The sequence below is a fragment of the Oryzias latipes genome, chromosome 7 (assembly GCF_053564925.1).
Source record: "Oryzias latipes strain Hd-rR chromosome 7, Olatipes_Hd-rR_3.1".
Taxonomy (NCBI): Eukaryota; Metazoa; Chordata; class Actinopteri; order Beloniformes; family Adrianichthyidae; genus Oryzias; species Oryzias latipes.
This window is the reverse complement of record NC_136243.1, coordinates 2,419,769-2,436,109: the sequence shown is the minus strand read 5'-3', so window position 1 is coordinate 2,436,109 and position 16,341 is coordinate 2,419,769. Positions and strand designations below refer to the sequence as shown.

Genomic DNA, 16,341 nt, shown 5'->3' with positions numbered 1-16,341 from the left:
TGAGAGCCTCCCCAGACAAGAAGCCTACCACCACCCAGGAATCCTGAGCCACCCTCTGGAGGAACCTGATCCCGCCCCCCTCGCAGTCCCTGCATTATTCTGCAAGCAACCCACAGCCTGCCCTGAGGAGAATCCAGCAGAGAGGAAAGGGAGGAGGAAGTTTCTCCCGCCCAAAAATGCAAAAATGTTCCTCTGTTGATCCAGATGTGAAGCAGAAAACCTGCAGCTGATAGAAGCAGGAACGTCTTCAACTGATGCTCAATGTGGAGAACAACATCAGAATGTGTCAGCAGTAGTGACAAGTGTTCCAGTGTTTTAGTTCTTCTACTGTTTCATGCATGTCCAATGCAGGAGCTTTTGAACATCTTTCTCATTTCACGACTCTGGAGGCCGTCGAACTTTGTCAGCAGGTTTAATGACATTTAAAAGGGTAAAACTGAAAGCATATGATCAATACATCCATCCATCCATCCATCCATCTTCCTCCGCTTATCCAGGGCCGGGTCACGGGGGCAGCCGACTGAGCAGATATGCCCAGACTGCCCTCGCCCCAGCCACTTCCTCCAGCTCCTCTGGGGGACCCCGAGGTGTTCCCCGGCCAGCCAAGAGAAGTAGTCTCTCCAGCGTGTCCTGGGTCTTCCCTGGGGCCTCCGCCCAGTGGGACATGCCCGGAACACCTCCCCAGGGAGGCGTCTAGGAGGCATCCGGACTAGATGCCCAAGCCACCTCAACTGGCTCCTTTCGATGTGGAGGAGAAGCGGTTCTACTCCGAGCTCTCCGCGGATGACTGAGCTTCTCCCCCTATCTCTAAGGGAGCGCCCAGCCACCCTACGGAGGAAGCTCATTTCAGCCGCTTGTATTCACGACCTCATTCTTTCGGTCATGACCCAGAGCTCATGACCATAGGTGAGTACTGGAATGAAGATCGACCGGTAAATTGAGAGCTTTGCTTTCTGGCTCAGCTCTCTCTTCACCACGACGGACCGATACAGGGACCGCATAACTACGGACGCCGCTCTGATCCACCTGTCAATGTCATGCTCCGGTCTTCCCTCAATCATGAACAAGCCCCCCAGATATTTAAACTCCTCCACCTGGGGCAGGGACACTCCACCCACCGAGAGATGGACAGCTACCTTTCTCCTGTCCAGAACCATGGCCTCAGATTTAGCGGTGCTGACCCTCATCCCAGCCACTTCACACTCGGCCGCAAACCGCCCCAATGCACGGAACAGGACAACATCATCTACAAAAAGCAGAGAGGATATCCTGTGGTCCCCAAACCAGACCCCTTCCGGCCCCTGGCTACGCCTAGAAAGTCTGTCCATAAAAACTATGAACAGAACCATGATCAATACAATTAATGTATGTATATATATGCATAGCATTGCATCATAACTGTACAAAACAAAAATAATAGAGTGATAAAGATATTTCTTTTACCAAAAATCAAAATTCCCAAAATGAAATTTTCACCATGTACCGGCGATGCAACCTCTGACTTGAGACGCATGCCGCAAAGTCTTTCCACTGAAACAGCAAAGTGCGTGCATGCTAGCGAGTCCTTTCTGTTGCTACATGTGCACTTTTCAATAAAGTTTATTAAAATAAATGCGTTGAACAACAATACCTGGCCCAACCGCTAGAGGTCTCTAAAAACACGTTCAAAACAATCAGCCCCTTAGCAGAAGATTTAAAATAATAATGATGATGGATTGGATTTATCTGCGCTTTTCCAGACGCTCAAAGCGCTTACAATAGCTGCGTTTCCATGGACAAAAGTAATCGGAAAGAACGCCTGATCAGAAGAAAAATGCGTCATGTAAACACGCCGTTTGCAAAACTCTACACCGATCAGACTCGTTCGGATCAGAATTTCTTTCCGATGGAGATGGGTGGGTTATACCGATTGTTGATACGATTGTTGTTATTGTTAACAGTTCATTCCGATCGTGTGTCACTACTGCTCTGGTTTAACGTCACACATAGACAGTGTTTTGCTACAGAGAAGCTTTGGAGCTCAAACAGGACCGACCGGCAGCTCCGTGGGAGTGAACCACGTCTGTGAGCAGAGCAGTCGGACTTATAGCTTTTTGTTTGGGGGGGGGGGGTGCTTTGTTACGTGTGTGCGCCAGAAGGGAGGCTTCCGACCCGCCGCTCTGGGTTAGCTGCTGTCAGGAGAACTGTGTGTCCGATCAGAGCTCGGAGTCGGACTTCCAGCTCAAACAGCGGCTTTGGGGCGGTTTGGGAACTTTTCAAAGCAGAAATGTCGCTCAGTCCTTAGAAACCGTTCAAACAATCACGTGGATTTGTGTTTCCAGTCGTGTCCCGACTAAATAAAAGGCTGATGTTATTCCCACATATTTACATGCAGCCAAGATGCAGGTTGCAGTATTTCCCGCATGGATTTTATGTCCATCAAAGGCTAAATGTTGTTAGTCCGTGTTAGCCTTCTCCATCCCTTCTTCCAGCTCCGTTCTTCCACAAAAAAAGCACTGACCACACGGATTAAAATTAAAATGAGCGAACAGGCACTTCATAATATTCATAACATTAATAAAAGCACATTAAGAAGATCATCTCGTATGTTACCGAGCTGCTCCATAAATGTATATAGCAGCAAGGTTTGTTTACAGCGGGACTCATTTCCTCTTCCGGTATTTTCAGCACTACTGTGGATGTGCAAAGGATTTATTCCGACTGAAAGTGTGACCGTGGGAACGTTTGTTATAATCTGAAAAAGTTTTTCTGGGCCCATGTACACGGTTGAATTCTAATCTGACCATTGATCCAATCAAGATATTTTACACATGTAACCGCGGCTACTGTGTCGATTGTTCATTCACTCTTCTGTCATCCTTGGTGATGGTAGAGGCGTGGCTGCCAGTTCATGCCCACGGTCCCCCTGACCATCACCAGGATCATTCATGCATGTGATGTTAATTCCTCGCCATGGATATGGTAATTGCCCCATTTCCAATGTTCGTTCCCCTCCCCTAAAACACTATGTTGTTTTATCAGTTACAGCAGCTCTGGATTAGTTATTATGGCTCTGCAGAAAGAAAATATTTCGAAAAACAAACATTTTGAAACAAATGTGGGAATGACAGAAAACCCTCAAATGTTTTAAGATAAAATGATGTTTCAGTCATTAACAAGTTTTTTTTCTTTTTTAAATTATGTCACTGCGGTATCAGGATGACTCAGAAGCCGTACCAGATGACCAGTGATTGTCCGGCAACACCGACGCATTGGCTCACGTGTCGAGGCCTCCAAGTGAAACCCCGTGGTGGTGCGCGTATCCCTTAAGGAGAAGTCACGTGACCGATAAGCCACTGTCCTGCGTGTCACAGAGGAGCCACACTAGGAAGCACGTCTACCAGCAGTGTTGCCAGGTTATGCGAGTTTCTATGGAGTGATATTTTTGTCACCACATTGCACACAAAACTTTCTTGAGTTGCAAATGAAAATATTAAAGGAAAATGTTAAATATATATATATTTGTAGAGAAAATTTGATTTAGGCAGTTTCTGCGTCAATTTGGCGGTTTTTAGCTAGTTTTATTGTAGGTCTCTAAGCTATCTTTTATTTTGAAAGATTTTTTATTTTGAAAAATAACCGGAGATGCTCGGTTACATTACTGTCACTTGGGTGCTAAATCAGTCCAGCGTTTAACAGAGTAGGTAGGGAAAAAAACTATTTTTGATGCCTCGGACGAATGCCCAGCTTCAAGCTGTTAAACGATTCTCGCGCTTGTGCGCTCGTTTCCCCCGCCCACGTGTGTTTGACCTTTTATTTTAGTTCAAGTCCAAAAATATTTATTTTGAACAAGAGAAAAAAATGTAGAATAACAAAATAAGACAAGACAAATTCCATCTTCTTCGACAAAGACGGAATTGATGAGGTCATCGTGCTTAGTCTATTTTGACTTAAATGAGACAACAAAACTGTCGACTCCAAAATATATGTACTCTTTAATGTCCTGATATATATATAAAAAAGTATTTTTTTCTATAAGTAAAGATAATAGTTTAAATTAAAGTCCTAAACCAGAAATCAGTCATCTGGGCAGTCAGCCCCTCCTTGCTGTGGTGGAGCCAGCAGCCCCCCCGCCGCCCCTTTCCGGCTCCAGAGTGGGGCCGCCTCTGGACGCAGGTTGGTGTCTTCAGGTCATGCAGGAACTTTGTCGTTAGCTGGACGACTTAAAGAGCTGAAGCGATTCTTTCTTCATCACCTCTTCAGTCTGAACCACACGTTCCCTCTCAGATGACGTCACTGTGTCCATGATGATGATGGACCGCTGCGGTACACGGGGCTCGTTTGCGTGATGGACGTCTGTGCGGGACAGGGATGACAGGACAGCTTTGGAATGGGAGACATTCGCTTTATTTGTGCTTCCACCTCATTTCATCAAACATGGAGCCCAATCTGCTGATTTCTACTTCTCCGGTCATGGATCTGGCAACACGACAGTCTTCTCTAACTTTGACATGGCGGCTCCTCGGTCCGGACAATCTACGCCAAAACTCTGTTTATAAAGGCTCTGATTGACAGGTGGCTGTAACTTTCCGTAACGTGTCGCGATGAAGTAACATGGTTTCCCCGCTGCTGCTGCTGCTGCTGCTCCTCGGTGAGTCTCAGAAACGTCCCGAAGACCTGCGGGTAGACGGTCCCGGGAAAGGCGGGGTCTCGGTGCTTCGTCGGTTCTGGGGTTTACGGGTTCTCCCTGTGTGCTGTTCTCCTCAGTCTGTTTGGCTTCAGTCCTGTCGGAACCAGCGTCCAGCTGCGGGGCCAAAGAATTCCCCTCCAGAGACGGACAGTGCTGCCCGATGTGCAACAAAGGTACAACAACAAAATGGAGGATTCTCTGCCGGAAGTACCTTCTTCCGCAAAAAGTAGCGCAGTTACTTCGTCTCGATGTCAAACAGCCTAGACCTCACAACAATAACAGCAATAATAATAAAACCATAATTATTCAGACTTCAACATATTTTAGTTTCAGGCGCGACAGGCGCTGATGTGTTCAAGTTCTGTCGGAACTTTAGGTTTTGGTCTAATTTAGTAATAAACCACAGAACAAAAGCAAGAGCTACATTTATGAGAGGCGTAGCAAAGCAATCATACTGCTCTTCATAGCAGCAGGAATCTAAAGCTTCATCTGTGCAGAGATGCGTTTACGTTCCCCCTGAGGGACAGCTCTGTTCTGCGCAGTGTTGCCAGATACTGTCACAGTTTTCCAGCCTAAAAGTCATCTGAAAACCGCCAGACCTAGCAAAAAACCGCCCGGGGGCGCCCAACCCAAACACAGTGGCGGTTCTACACTAACTTACTCACTGAGCGAGTTACTTCACCAACGCCACCCCCAGCACACATACAAATTTGACAACATCCTTTTGTGTTCCCTATCTTCTATTCAGCCATTTTACACAAAATGCATGAATTCTGTCAGAGGGATTGGATCTAAAAAAAAACTTATGGTGAATGTCATTTTTAGGTTTTAAAAAACATTACAAACTAAATCATAGAACCCATCAGTGGGATGACTCCAAAAATATTTGGCATTTCCCTAATTTTGTGCAACACCAACAGTAGAAATCCTCCAAAAAAACTAAAAATAATCTATAGTTTATTTCTGATCTCATAAAGTGCAGCTGTTTTCCTGCATTACCTGCTGTCTTTATGTCAAATGCTGACACCAACTAAACCACAGGCAGACAAAGAAAGCATTGATGGAAAATAAAGACATCATCAAATTATCTACAATAGTTGGTAAATAATGACATTATTAACATGAACTGCTGAGGGATCCAAGAGCACATGATCATCCAGGTGTTGCATAATGGAGGCGGAGCTCCTCGCTGCCTGCGCCCGCCACCCCCCTTCCCCCTCCTTCCTTCTGACACACGTGGTTCCGTGTCTATGACGGGAGGCGCGGCTGCAGCCCAGAGTTAATTGTTAGACTAAAAAAGACTCCCAATTACCTGTTAATGTTATTCACCCATCCACCGGTGAGTTGCGCCCCCTCTTGAATTTTAGTACTTATGTTCCAAAGACTACCTCAAACAGGTGTGGGCACAGGTGTCTTGCAGCAGAGGGCGGTGGTCACGTGCACGTTGGGTCTGCTGTGTCGGAGCAGGGAACTGTGGGAAATGCTCCCCATTGCCTGCTCTGGTTGAAAATAGGTTGAGCGCGGGTTTTTCTTCTGCCTGATTCCTTTTCGTGTGGCTGTTTTACGTTGTTTCACTCTGAGTTATTTCATCCTTTTTTTTTTATGCACCATAAGTGTGGAAAGGGGGGAGAGGATGAGGAGATGGGTGTGATTTTCCGCAACAGATGTGTCAAAAATACAAACGCAACGTGCTAGTTGTAGCAGGCATGTCATAATAAAAGTTGACAGTCTCTTCTTTGACTAAGGTATAACTTTGTGTGTAACACAGCGGGCGCGGAAAATGCCGCCTCCTATGAATTGCCGCCCTGAGCCACCACCCACCTCGCCCATATCAAAAACTGCCACTGCCCACACACACATATCAGAATCTTTTATTGTCATTATGCAGTGCACAATGAAAGTGTTTCCTGCAGTTTTTTTCTAATAAATATTACAAATAGATAATACCAAAACTGCTGTGTAAAAAAAGATGAATATCTCACACATGGAATGAGTATGGCATACTCACGGTTGCATAAAAGTGGAACCAGAGCATAGTCGACTGTGTAGTGACAGGGGATTAGTGGCTTATGTTAAGACTGGTGGTGGGGGGGGGGGGGGGGGGGTACCGCCTTCCTGGACTTTCTAAAGTCCACAATGACATTCTTGGTCTTGGAGGTGTTCAGGACGAGGTTGTTCTTGGCACACCATCCTATTAGGTGCTGGACCTCATATGTGTATGCATGTATGTGTAGGGTTATACATACATGCATAAACGGGATCAGGAGAAACCAGCCCTGTGTCCGAATTACCGCCCTAACCCCTACAAAGTGCACTATATAGTGCACTATATAGTGCGTTCGCCATTTTGTAGGGGTGTCTGAATCTACAGTTCCAAAATCGAGTGCACTAGAAATTTCACTCATTTAGTTTTTCACATTTTTATGCAATCTTTTTGTTCAACCCATGGAATAAAAGCTGAAAGTCTGCACTTCAATGGCATCTGAGTTGTTTTATTTAAAATTCACTGTGGTAATGTACAGAAACTAAATGAGAGAGAATGTGTCTCTGTCCTGACTGTTTATCCCTTTTTTGGTTTCAGGAGCCAGTCCCGGCTCCTGTAGGGTGAAGTCGGGTACACCCTAGACCAGAGGTCAGCAACCTGCATGCGGCACATGCGGGTCTGTCATCTCTGTTGTTTTGTAAAATAACTACTATGTTCTAAGAATGTCGTGGTACCTCTATGTCAAAATCTGATGAACTCGGGGAGGGGCATGTCTGCCCACAAGTTTTCTTTTTTTTCCTCTCAGTTTCCCCATAAAATTAATGAAATTTGCTCTAGAGCGCCCCAACTATCGTATCAACCTTCTATAACCGTATTTAGCGCTCTGTGTAGAACTGACTGAGGAGCGGGGGGGGGGGGACAACTTAGCTGCAGATGATGTGAACAGGTGGAGAGAAAAAGCAGGTAGAGAGGCAGGGGAGGGGCTTTGACTTAACGAGGGACAGCAAGCTTTTCACTGGCGGATGTCAACTGCTTTGACTCGTTTTGCATGTTCAGTCACTCAGGGCCCAGCCACTTAAGCAAATGTATTTCTTCACTGGCAGTAAGACCAAAGTCAGCCATGGTGCTCTGAAATGTAGCCTTCCAGCTTAAATAAGTTTCTGATTTATCGTCAAATTTACTCAATCCTCAAGTCACCAGCTGACTTTTCGCCAGAAATCTGACAAGACCGCTGGTACCACTGTCAATAACTGGATAATTAAATTGTGGCACATTAGGAGCAAAACTCTCTTGAGCTGGGTTTCTCTGCAGGGCTGACTTGCCCCCATCTAGTGGCGATAAGTGGTATTGCTTTGCCTCTTGTTTGTGTAAGAAGGTGAGAGAACTGGTGAAGGTTTTACTTGTCTCTGGTCATGACAGATGTCATCAGGCTGAACAAACATATCAGTCTGTCTTTGAGTGGGTTCAAGATAGTCACATTTGTTTATGTAGTAGACAACTTTCTGCATGGGTAAGAACTCTAACTCTCCACTTTGCTCTGCAACTTCAAAGTTGGCTGCAGCAGACTCCATCACTTGTGCAATGGCAGCATCAGCTTCCTTCTGGAGTTGATATGCATCTAGAGTTGCTTCCAAGCGAGCCTTTTCAGTTCTGATGTAAATTTCTCTTTCTGCATATGCTGATCTGGCTTTAGCAGCTTGAGCTTCAGCTTGTGCTTGCGCGGCAGCCATACTTCCTGTTGTTGATGTAGATCAGTGTTTTTCAACCTTTTTTGAACCACGGCACACTTTAACCTTGACAAAAATCCCGCGGCACACCAGCTTCCAAAAAAACAAAAAAAGCAGAAACTCATAGTCTGTATTGATGTACAGAAATCATCAATTATCGAAATCACAGAAAAAGCTACAAGAAACGCTTTAATAAGTCTGTTCAGAGGAATTTAGTTCAAATAAGAGAGCCTGTCTTCTGCTGAATTATTTGAAGTTTGTCATTTTATCTGTACAGAACATGTCAGTGAAGATTCTCGTTCATCCAGGTTGTCTGGAAGTTGAATCACAGCCACTAGACTTAAACACGTATTTGTTTTGCTGCTTAGGATGAGCTCAGGATGATGACTCAGCTCCAAGACGTTGAGGGACTCCTGGTCTCAGAGTTTCCTCTGCTCTGATGGACATGAATGTGTTTTCCAACAGGATCGTTTGTCAGTCGAGACTGTTCAGACGTCCTGGGGACCAAGTGTCTTCCCTGTGAGGAGGGGACCTTCACGGACCAGCCCAACGGCCTGAAGAGCTGCTCCAGCTGTTCTCTCTGCACAGGTACACATCCAGCAGGAAGCCTGCTTCAGCGTCTGAAAGCCAGAGTCTGATGGTTTCCTCCTTCAGGTCACGGCCTCGTCACCAGGCAGAAATGCACCAGGACGTCAGACACGGTCTGCGGCGTCGTGGACGGATACTTTTGTCTGGTTTCGGAGAACTCGGGCTGCAGTTTGGCAGAAAAACATTCCCAATGCAAACGCGGACAGCAGACGAAGGAACCAGGTGAGTCCTGCCTCTGTGGAGATGTTCTCCTGCAGGAGAGTCAGCTGAAGATGAGGGTTTCTTTCAGGGAGCAGCACAGCCAACACTGTGTGTGAAGACTGTCCTCATGGCTCTTTCTCTGAGGACGGACTGAACTGCACTCAGTGGACAGAGTGAGTAACCTTCATCTTCATCATCCATGTTTGAGCCTTCAAGATCCATCAGAGCTTTGAAATGAATCCATCCTTGATGCTGTAGACAAAGAATCCAGGAAATCAGAAATTTTCAGAATTTATTTGTATAATGGAGCAGAAAATGAGGATTTATTTCCAGAATCACAATCACAATCACTTTATTTGCCAAGTAAAGCGCATGTACAGGGAATTTGTCTTCAGTAACTTGTGCTCTCGTGCAAACTAGCAAGGTAAAGAAAGTGTGAGGGGTAAGACAAACAAAAGGATAAATAATAAAAAAGAAGACAAACAAAAAAGAATTCTGTTCCTTACAGACAGATTTTTTTTTGAAAGTTTTGCATATGGCGAGTGATTGGAACTGTTATAAACACATTAAACACATTCATCTTTTTCTGCTAGTCCTGTGTTCAGACTTTCCTTCTTTCCTTCAGACTATTCTTTCCTCTCCCACCGCGCCTGTCACTGCCTCTGCTGCACGTGGCACGCGGCTCCCTTTACACACACAGGCGTGGGCTTTCAGAAACGCACACACATCCTCATTCTACAACAGAAGTTTCCGTCTCGCGAGGAAATACGACAAATTTACTGCTTTCTAATTGTTAATTTCCATTGTATTCATTCCATTACAAGCTGCGTATGTTCTTGAGTGCGCGACACGGCCGCCCACGTAACACCAAACTTGAACGCGCGGCGTGAGATTTCCATGAATATCACCCAGGGCTCCAGACTGCGAGCAATTGGTCGCATTTTGCGACCAAAATTTGAGAGTGTGCGACTGAATTTTACATCCAGTCTCACATGCGCGACCATTAAATTTGCCTCCCCCACCCTTCGTATTTTTTTATACATTAAACGTGGAAGGGGCACTTCAATGATCAATGAAATAATCAATGAGACGCGAGCGCACACGCACGCAGGCAGACACACACACTCGCGCACATACTCATGAAACGCGAGCACACACTCGCGTGACGCCTGTGTGTGAGGCGGCCACTGCGTGTGAGAAGAAAAGGGAAAGCCACAGTGAGTGGCTAAAATGCGTGGAGGGGGAGGGGCCTAGAGATAATCGAGCGCGCGTAAACATCTGTGGGAAGGAAACGGAGACAAATATCACAACCTGATATGTGCGTCTGAGCTATGAGTAAGTGAACTATTGATTCGTTCTTCCGACCTGCAGCTAGTGTACCAGTGCCAGAGTGTTCAGCAGGGGTCTCAAACTCGCGGCCCGCGGGCTATTTGCGGCCCCCAAGATGATATTTTGCGGTCCCCGCCTTAATATGAAAGTTTAATGTAACTGCAGCCCGCCAGTTTGTATGAATGACACTTTTTCATTGTCGTGCGTGGAGCTGACCAACCAATCACAGTGGGGTAAATGACTCTTGGGGGCGGGACAATGACCGGGCTTGAAAGCAGGACACCTGACAGCCCCCTCCCTCCCCGGACCACATTAAGTAGTTCCTTTCTTTCCTTTAGAACGTATTTATTCGCTCGTAATTTTCTAAATACATGCAGTCTGTGCTGAACTTTTCTCTGGGTCACACAGACCCGGAGGAAGGTTTAGGTTTAGGTTTTGGTTACGGTTACGGCGGCGCATCAAACGGTTTCTGCACGGCTCCCGCGGGAGTCGGGTCAGCTGAGGTGAATAAATGTCCCACACCTACATGCGTGACAGCTAACGGGGGTTGAACTTTAAACACGCTCTAGCAAAAACAACATTAGTTTTAGACACACGGAAAACACGTGGGGAAAATGCAACGATAGACGTGTTTGAGATGAACCGGCGGCTCACCTGGATCGTTGGGGAGACCAGGCCGGGGGGGGGCTGTGAGATGAAAGCGAATCTGCAGCAAGACTGAAGGAGAACAGGAAGTTGGAGTTGTCCTTAACATTTAATTTAGTTTTAATATTCCTCTCCCCCTTAGTATGATCTGTGTTATTATATATTTATTTTACGATTATTTTAATGTTTTGTGATGTATGTAGCCTTTTTTTAATGAATTGGTATTTTAAATTATTTTAATTAATCACTCAACTACAAAAACCATCAGGACACATGTCCCATAATGCATTGTTTTGTAGCCTGTAGGGCAGCTTTCAGTCAGTTCAGTTTCCAGCTGTGTCCGGGTAGGTTTGCCCCTTGCTCCCACCCCTTTCTCGCAATATTTTTGTGATGATTGACAGTTGATGTTGGAGCAAAAACAAAAATATATGTCTCACACCAGGTGATCTGTGCAGCGTTGAGTCCACCTGGGTGATCTCAAACACGCTTATTGTGCATCTTGGCTGCACCTATTTGGTGTGACCAAGATAAATTTCCATCCGTTTTCTTTACTTATTCGTACTGTCATGACAGCGATGGTGATGTCAGTTTACCTTCTTGTTGCATCTTCAAAAGTGCAGATTAAAATGTGACACTGAATTTTAAACAGCACATTGTAATTTCTGCATCTATTATTAAAGTATTTATTAGTAATACAGTGGAAATTAGTAGATTTGGTTAGAATGTTGATTTACGGTATGCGCCCCTAAATTTTCTGGTTGTGCCCCTAAAATTTTCAGTTAGGGGCCACTGTGCTCCTGGTGAAAAAAGTTAGTCTGGAGCCCTGTCACTACATGTTTTGTTTGGGAACTTTTTTGTGCAGCGCAACGTACATGTCTGTATAAATACAGACGGAGGAAAGAGTCCAGAGGAACTGGACAAAGACCAGAGGAGAGCTGGGACCACAGTAACAACGGTTACTATGGTAACACGCCACATCTGCATGGATTCAAGTCCTCCAAAGGTTCTCCTGCTTAAGTAGAACATGTCCAGACCCGTCTAAAGTTCTCCAGAGACCATCTGGGAGATCTAGAGGAGGACTGGGAGAAGGTCATGTGGTCAGAAGAAGCTCTTTGGTCCAAACGCCACCCGCTGTTTGGAGGAGGCAAAATGCTGAAGACCTCCATATCCACTGTGAAGCATGGGGGTGGACGCATCATGGTTTGGAAAGAGGACAGGACGACTGATCCGTACGATGGAAAGGATGAATGGGTCCATGTGTGAAGAGATGTTGGAGAAAAACCTTCTTCCATGTGTCAGAGCTTTGAAGGTGAAGCGTGTCTGGATCTTCCAGCATGGGAACGATCCCAAACACACAAAACAGCGTCTACGGAAAACATTCCAGGGTTCTGGAGGGTTCTGGTCGTTCTCTGGACCTCAGTCCAACAGAGAATCTGTGGAGGGAGCTGAAAGTCTGTGTTTTCCAGCCAAAACATCAGAGCTCTGGAGAAGATGGACCACATAGCAGCTTCACTGCAAACCTGCTGAAGATCTACATTAACCTTTGACCTCTGTCCCTGAAACCAGGGTTACATCATAAGTACTGAGGTGACTTCTGTTAGTGAGCAAACCTGTACTTTCTGCTCCATTCTACTAATAGATTCTTTCCAAATCCTGGATTCTTGTTTCCATTCTGTCTGTCACAGTGATGAACATTGCAGACCCGACTCAGCTGTTTAGATGGAAATGCTGCAGAATCAGAGAATGACTCAAACCTGATGCTCCCCACTGTAAAGAAAACAAAGTTTAGAAGTCTGTGAAGTAAAAACCAAAGCAGTAAACTGTGATGCAGTTTTCCTCCAAGCTCTAAACTAAATTGGATCTTCTCTTTGAAGTGTCTTTGTATGAATGGATAACTGCTGATTGTAAAGTTTTGTGTGTTATTCTTGCTTTGGTTCCTTAGAATAAACCATTTTAAATCTAAAAAATTAAATCATATCTTAGAAAAAGTGGTCTTTGGTTCCACGTCCAGCTTCATTTAGATCTTCACAGAGACACAAACCATCAGCTGGTTGCAGCAACAGTTCTGTGCAGACGTGGAAATGAGCAATATTTCAGAAGGACCCAAACTATCATTTTGTGTAATTCTAAAGTTTGCCTTGATTTCATGATGTGAGCTACAGTTCATGCTGCAGGTTTACTCTCCATGCTTCAGTCTCAACAGTTTGCAACAATCTAAATACTGTTTTCCTCCAACAGATGTTCAGAAAATGAGAGACAGGAGACGGATGGAAGTTCAGTCAGTGATGTGGTCTGCAGCTCAGCATCAAGAACTCATATCGCCGCATATTTCTCCTTAGGCCTGTTTGTTGTACTACTTATTGCAATTTCCTTAAAGGCTTATGTGGTTCCTTTCTGCTGAATCCAGTTTCATTTTAAAAAAAATAGATACAAAAGAATTAAAAGACGAGAGTATTCATTTGAGAAATGAAACCTGTTTTTAGACAGGCTAAATAATCAAAAATATTTCTGTTAATATTTGACTCTGCAGTTTTAAAAATGAAGCACAAACAGCAGACATGTTGATGGTGACTGTTCTAAAAAAGAAATGCTTCATGAAAAACTTGAAAGATGTTCCTGAAGATAGAATCTTGTTTTTTACTTTGGAAACCAAAGTTTAGGTTTAAAGAAGATAGTTCTTTATTCAGTGTGTTGATGAACAAACAAAAACTTCACTCAGAAGATTTAAACAATGTTTAAGGAATGAAACGTATCACTGATGTATACATTTATTTTTTATAACTATGCATTTACAAACTAAACACTGAAGAAAAGTTTTTTTGTACAGAACATAACAATTTATGAAGAAAAAGTGAAAAAAGTCGGGTTTATTGAAATTCTGGGAACTAGTGAAACTTAAACAGCTCTCATCATGTCTAAAGCCAGAAACAACTTACTTCCAATAAACTAACCACAAATGTTCAAGGACAGAGATGGGAGTTACAATCTCAGAAATCAGCTGGACTTCAAAAAGCAGAGCATTCACACTACAAAAAAGAAAATGACCCATTTGTGGTGTGGATTTATGGAACGGACTGGTTGTAGGTTTAAAACAAAAACCTACAGGATGTCAATAGCCACGTTTACATGGGCAAAAGTAATCGGAATGAGCGCCTGATCGGAAAGAAAATGCGTCATGTAAACGCGCCGTTCGGAATAGTCTGCCCCGGTCAGACTCGTTCAGACCAGAATTTCTTTCCGATGGAGATAGGTGTGTTATACCGATCGTTTATCCGATCGTGGAGCATGTAAATGGTTCATTCTGATCGTGTGTCACTTCTGCTCTGGTTTACGTCACGCATAGACGGTGTTTTGCTGTGAGAAAGCTTTGGAGCTCATACGGGACCGATCAGCTGCTCTGCGGACGCCCCGTGAAAAGCGCCGCTCCGCTCTTGCCCCACTGGCTCTCCCCTCTCTTGCCCCCCGACGCTCACTCGGTCCACTGGCACCCGAGTGAGCAGAGCAGCCGGATTAATAATTTTGTGTCAGGGGGGGAGGATGCTTGTTACGTGTGCGTTTTGTTCTGTTATGTGTGGAAGAATTCAGACTGTGAGCCGTCCCGCCGCTCTGGGTTAGCGGCTGCAGGACTCAGGAGGAACCGTGTTCGAACAGAGCTCGGGCCGCTAGCTCACAGAGTGGCTTTGGGGCGGTGTGTTAACCTTTCAGAGCAGAAATAAATGTCGCTCAGTCCTTAGAAACTGTCCAAACAATCATGTGGATTTGTGTTTCCAGTCGTGTGCCGACAAAATAAAGGCTGATGTTATTCCCAGACATTTACGTGCAGCCAAGACGCAGATTGCTGTGTTTCTTGCACGGCCCTGGATTTTGTGTCCATCAAGGCTAATGATGTTAGCCCGTGTTAGCCTGCCCTAACCCTTCTTCCAGCTTAATTCTTCCACAAAAAAGCACTGACCACACGGATTAAATATAACGATGAGCGAACAGGCACTTCATAATATTCATGACATTAATAAAAGCACGTTTGGAAGATCGTCTCGTATTAGGGAGCTGCTGCACATGCTGTCTGTCTGTGGCAGTGGTTTGTTTACCACGGGACCTACTTCCTCATCCGGGTGATTTTACACTACTGCGCATGCCCAAATCATTCATTCCGACCGAAAGTGTGACCATGTGAAGGTTTGTTCTAATCGGAAAAAGGTTTTCTGTGCCCATGTGCACGGGTGAACTTTAACTCGACCATTGATCCGATCAAGATATTCTGCCCATGTAACCGCGGCTACTGATGGATCCGTTCAAGGCCAAAAATGCTGGATAAAAACAAACGTGTCACTTCTGCATAGGTGCTATGCAGATTGTAATGTGAATATTATGACCAAATTGTAAATAGAAATACGTAAATCATCAGGTGTTGTAAAAAAAAAAAGGGCAGAGTCATACATGATTTCTCTTCAACCCGCTCTTTTTCAAGCACACCATCTTGTTTTATCTATTTTAAACTCTAGTGTGTTTATTTTCATTTGTGTTTGAAATAAAGAAAATTGAATTGAATGTTTAATTTTATTTTTGAGTCATTTGATGCAGTTACGTTTTGAAAATGAAAAAGCATTTCTGTTCATCCATGTTAATTGTCAAATTAGACATTTCTAAATGAATTTTGCTACATATTTACCAGAGAACTTTTTGAAAATGAAATGTCAAATACCTTTTTCATTATAATTTTAATGAAGTGACAAAATAAGCTGTTTAAGTGGAAAATGAAAAACCATTTGACAGATTGATGACTCATTTTAATTTTGAGTCACAGCTTCATCGTGAAAATGAAAAAGCATTTCCAGTCTTGACTTTTATTTTGAATTATGAGACACATGTGCTTCCAAATACCCCCCACCCCCAGTCCAGGAGTGCATCCTTGTAGCACAGAGGCTCCTTGGTGAGCCACAGCCCAAGTATATGTGAACGCAGCATGTATGCATGTGCATTTCAACTAACAGCCCACCTGAACTCTCGGGTTGCATGGGGTTACAGTTACCTGATGATTGGGGACATGTGTTCATAGAAGACACATCTTCAAGTCAAGAAGACAAACATCCCAATGGCAGCAGGACGCTCAGTCAAGACATTCCCTCCTCTGGAAGCCTTTGCTGTGTTTGAAGCACTTTCAGATGTGGACTCGAGGAGCAGTGAAGAAGATTCTGTTG

The 16,341-nt window shown here is 44.5% G+C and overlaps 2 protein-coding genes across 4 annotated transcripts in view; both read left to right on the top strand.

Annotated features, from left to right (window-relative positions):
- LOC101161312 (tumor necrosis factor receptor superfamily member 14-like) overlaps positions 1-3,501 on the top strand; it is a 42,094-nt gene extending 38,593 nt beyond the window's left edge. The window contains exon 9 of the mRNA XM_011477665.4: positions 3,198-3,501. The gene's annotated coding sequence lies outside the window, so the exon portion shown is untranslated. The remainder of the gene's footprint in view (positions 1-3,197) is intronic.
- Positions 3,502-3,888: 387 nt separating this feature from the next.
- On the top strand, positions 3,889-15,691 carry LOC101161557 (tumor necrosis factor receptor superfamily member 14-like). 3 transcript variants are annotated; one of them, XM_078950033.1, is made up of 6 exons: positions 3,889-4,630; positions 4,747-4,895; positions 8,846-8,968; positions 9,035-9,190; positions 9,258-9,342; positions 13,382-15,691. In XM_078950033.1, exons 2-6 carry the CDS (start codon positions 4,856-4,858, stop codon positions 13,542-13,544), a joined length of 567 nt encoding a protein of 188 aa, XP_078806159.1. In that variant the 5' UTR covers positions 3,889-4,630; positions 4,747-4,855; the 3' UTR covers positions 13,545-15,691. The 3 variants fall into 3 exon arrangements, with proteins under 3 accessions (XP_078806159.1, XP_078806158.1, XP_011475969.2); XM_011477667.4 differs by having other exon boundaries at positions 3,891-4,630; positions 4,747-4,842; XM_078950032.1 differs by having other exon boundaries at positions 3,889-4,895.
- The last annotated feature ends 650 nt before the right edge of the window (positions 15,692-16,341 follow it).

Bases quoted from the DNA above. Each gene is read 5' to 3' on its own strand.
- LOC101161557 (XM_011477667.4), top strand. From the start codon at position 4,594: ATGGTTTCCCCGCTGCTGCTGCTGCTGCTGCTCCTCG. The intron at 4,631-4,746 runs GTGAGTCTCAGA...TGTTCTCCTCAG, and splicing joins GCTGCTGCTGCTGCTCCTCG to TCTGTTTGGCTTCAGTCCTG. The intron at 9,343-13,381 runs GTGAGTAACCTT...TTCCTCCAACAG, and splicing joins AACTGCACTCAGTGGACAGA to ATGTTCAGAAAATGAGAGAC.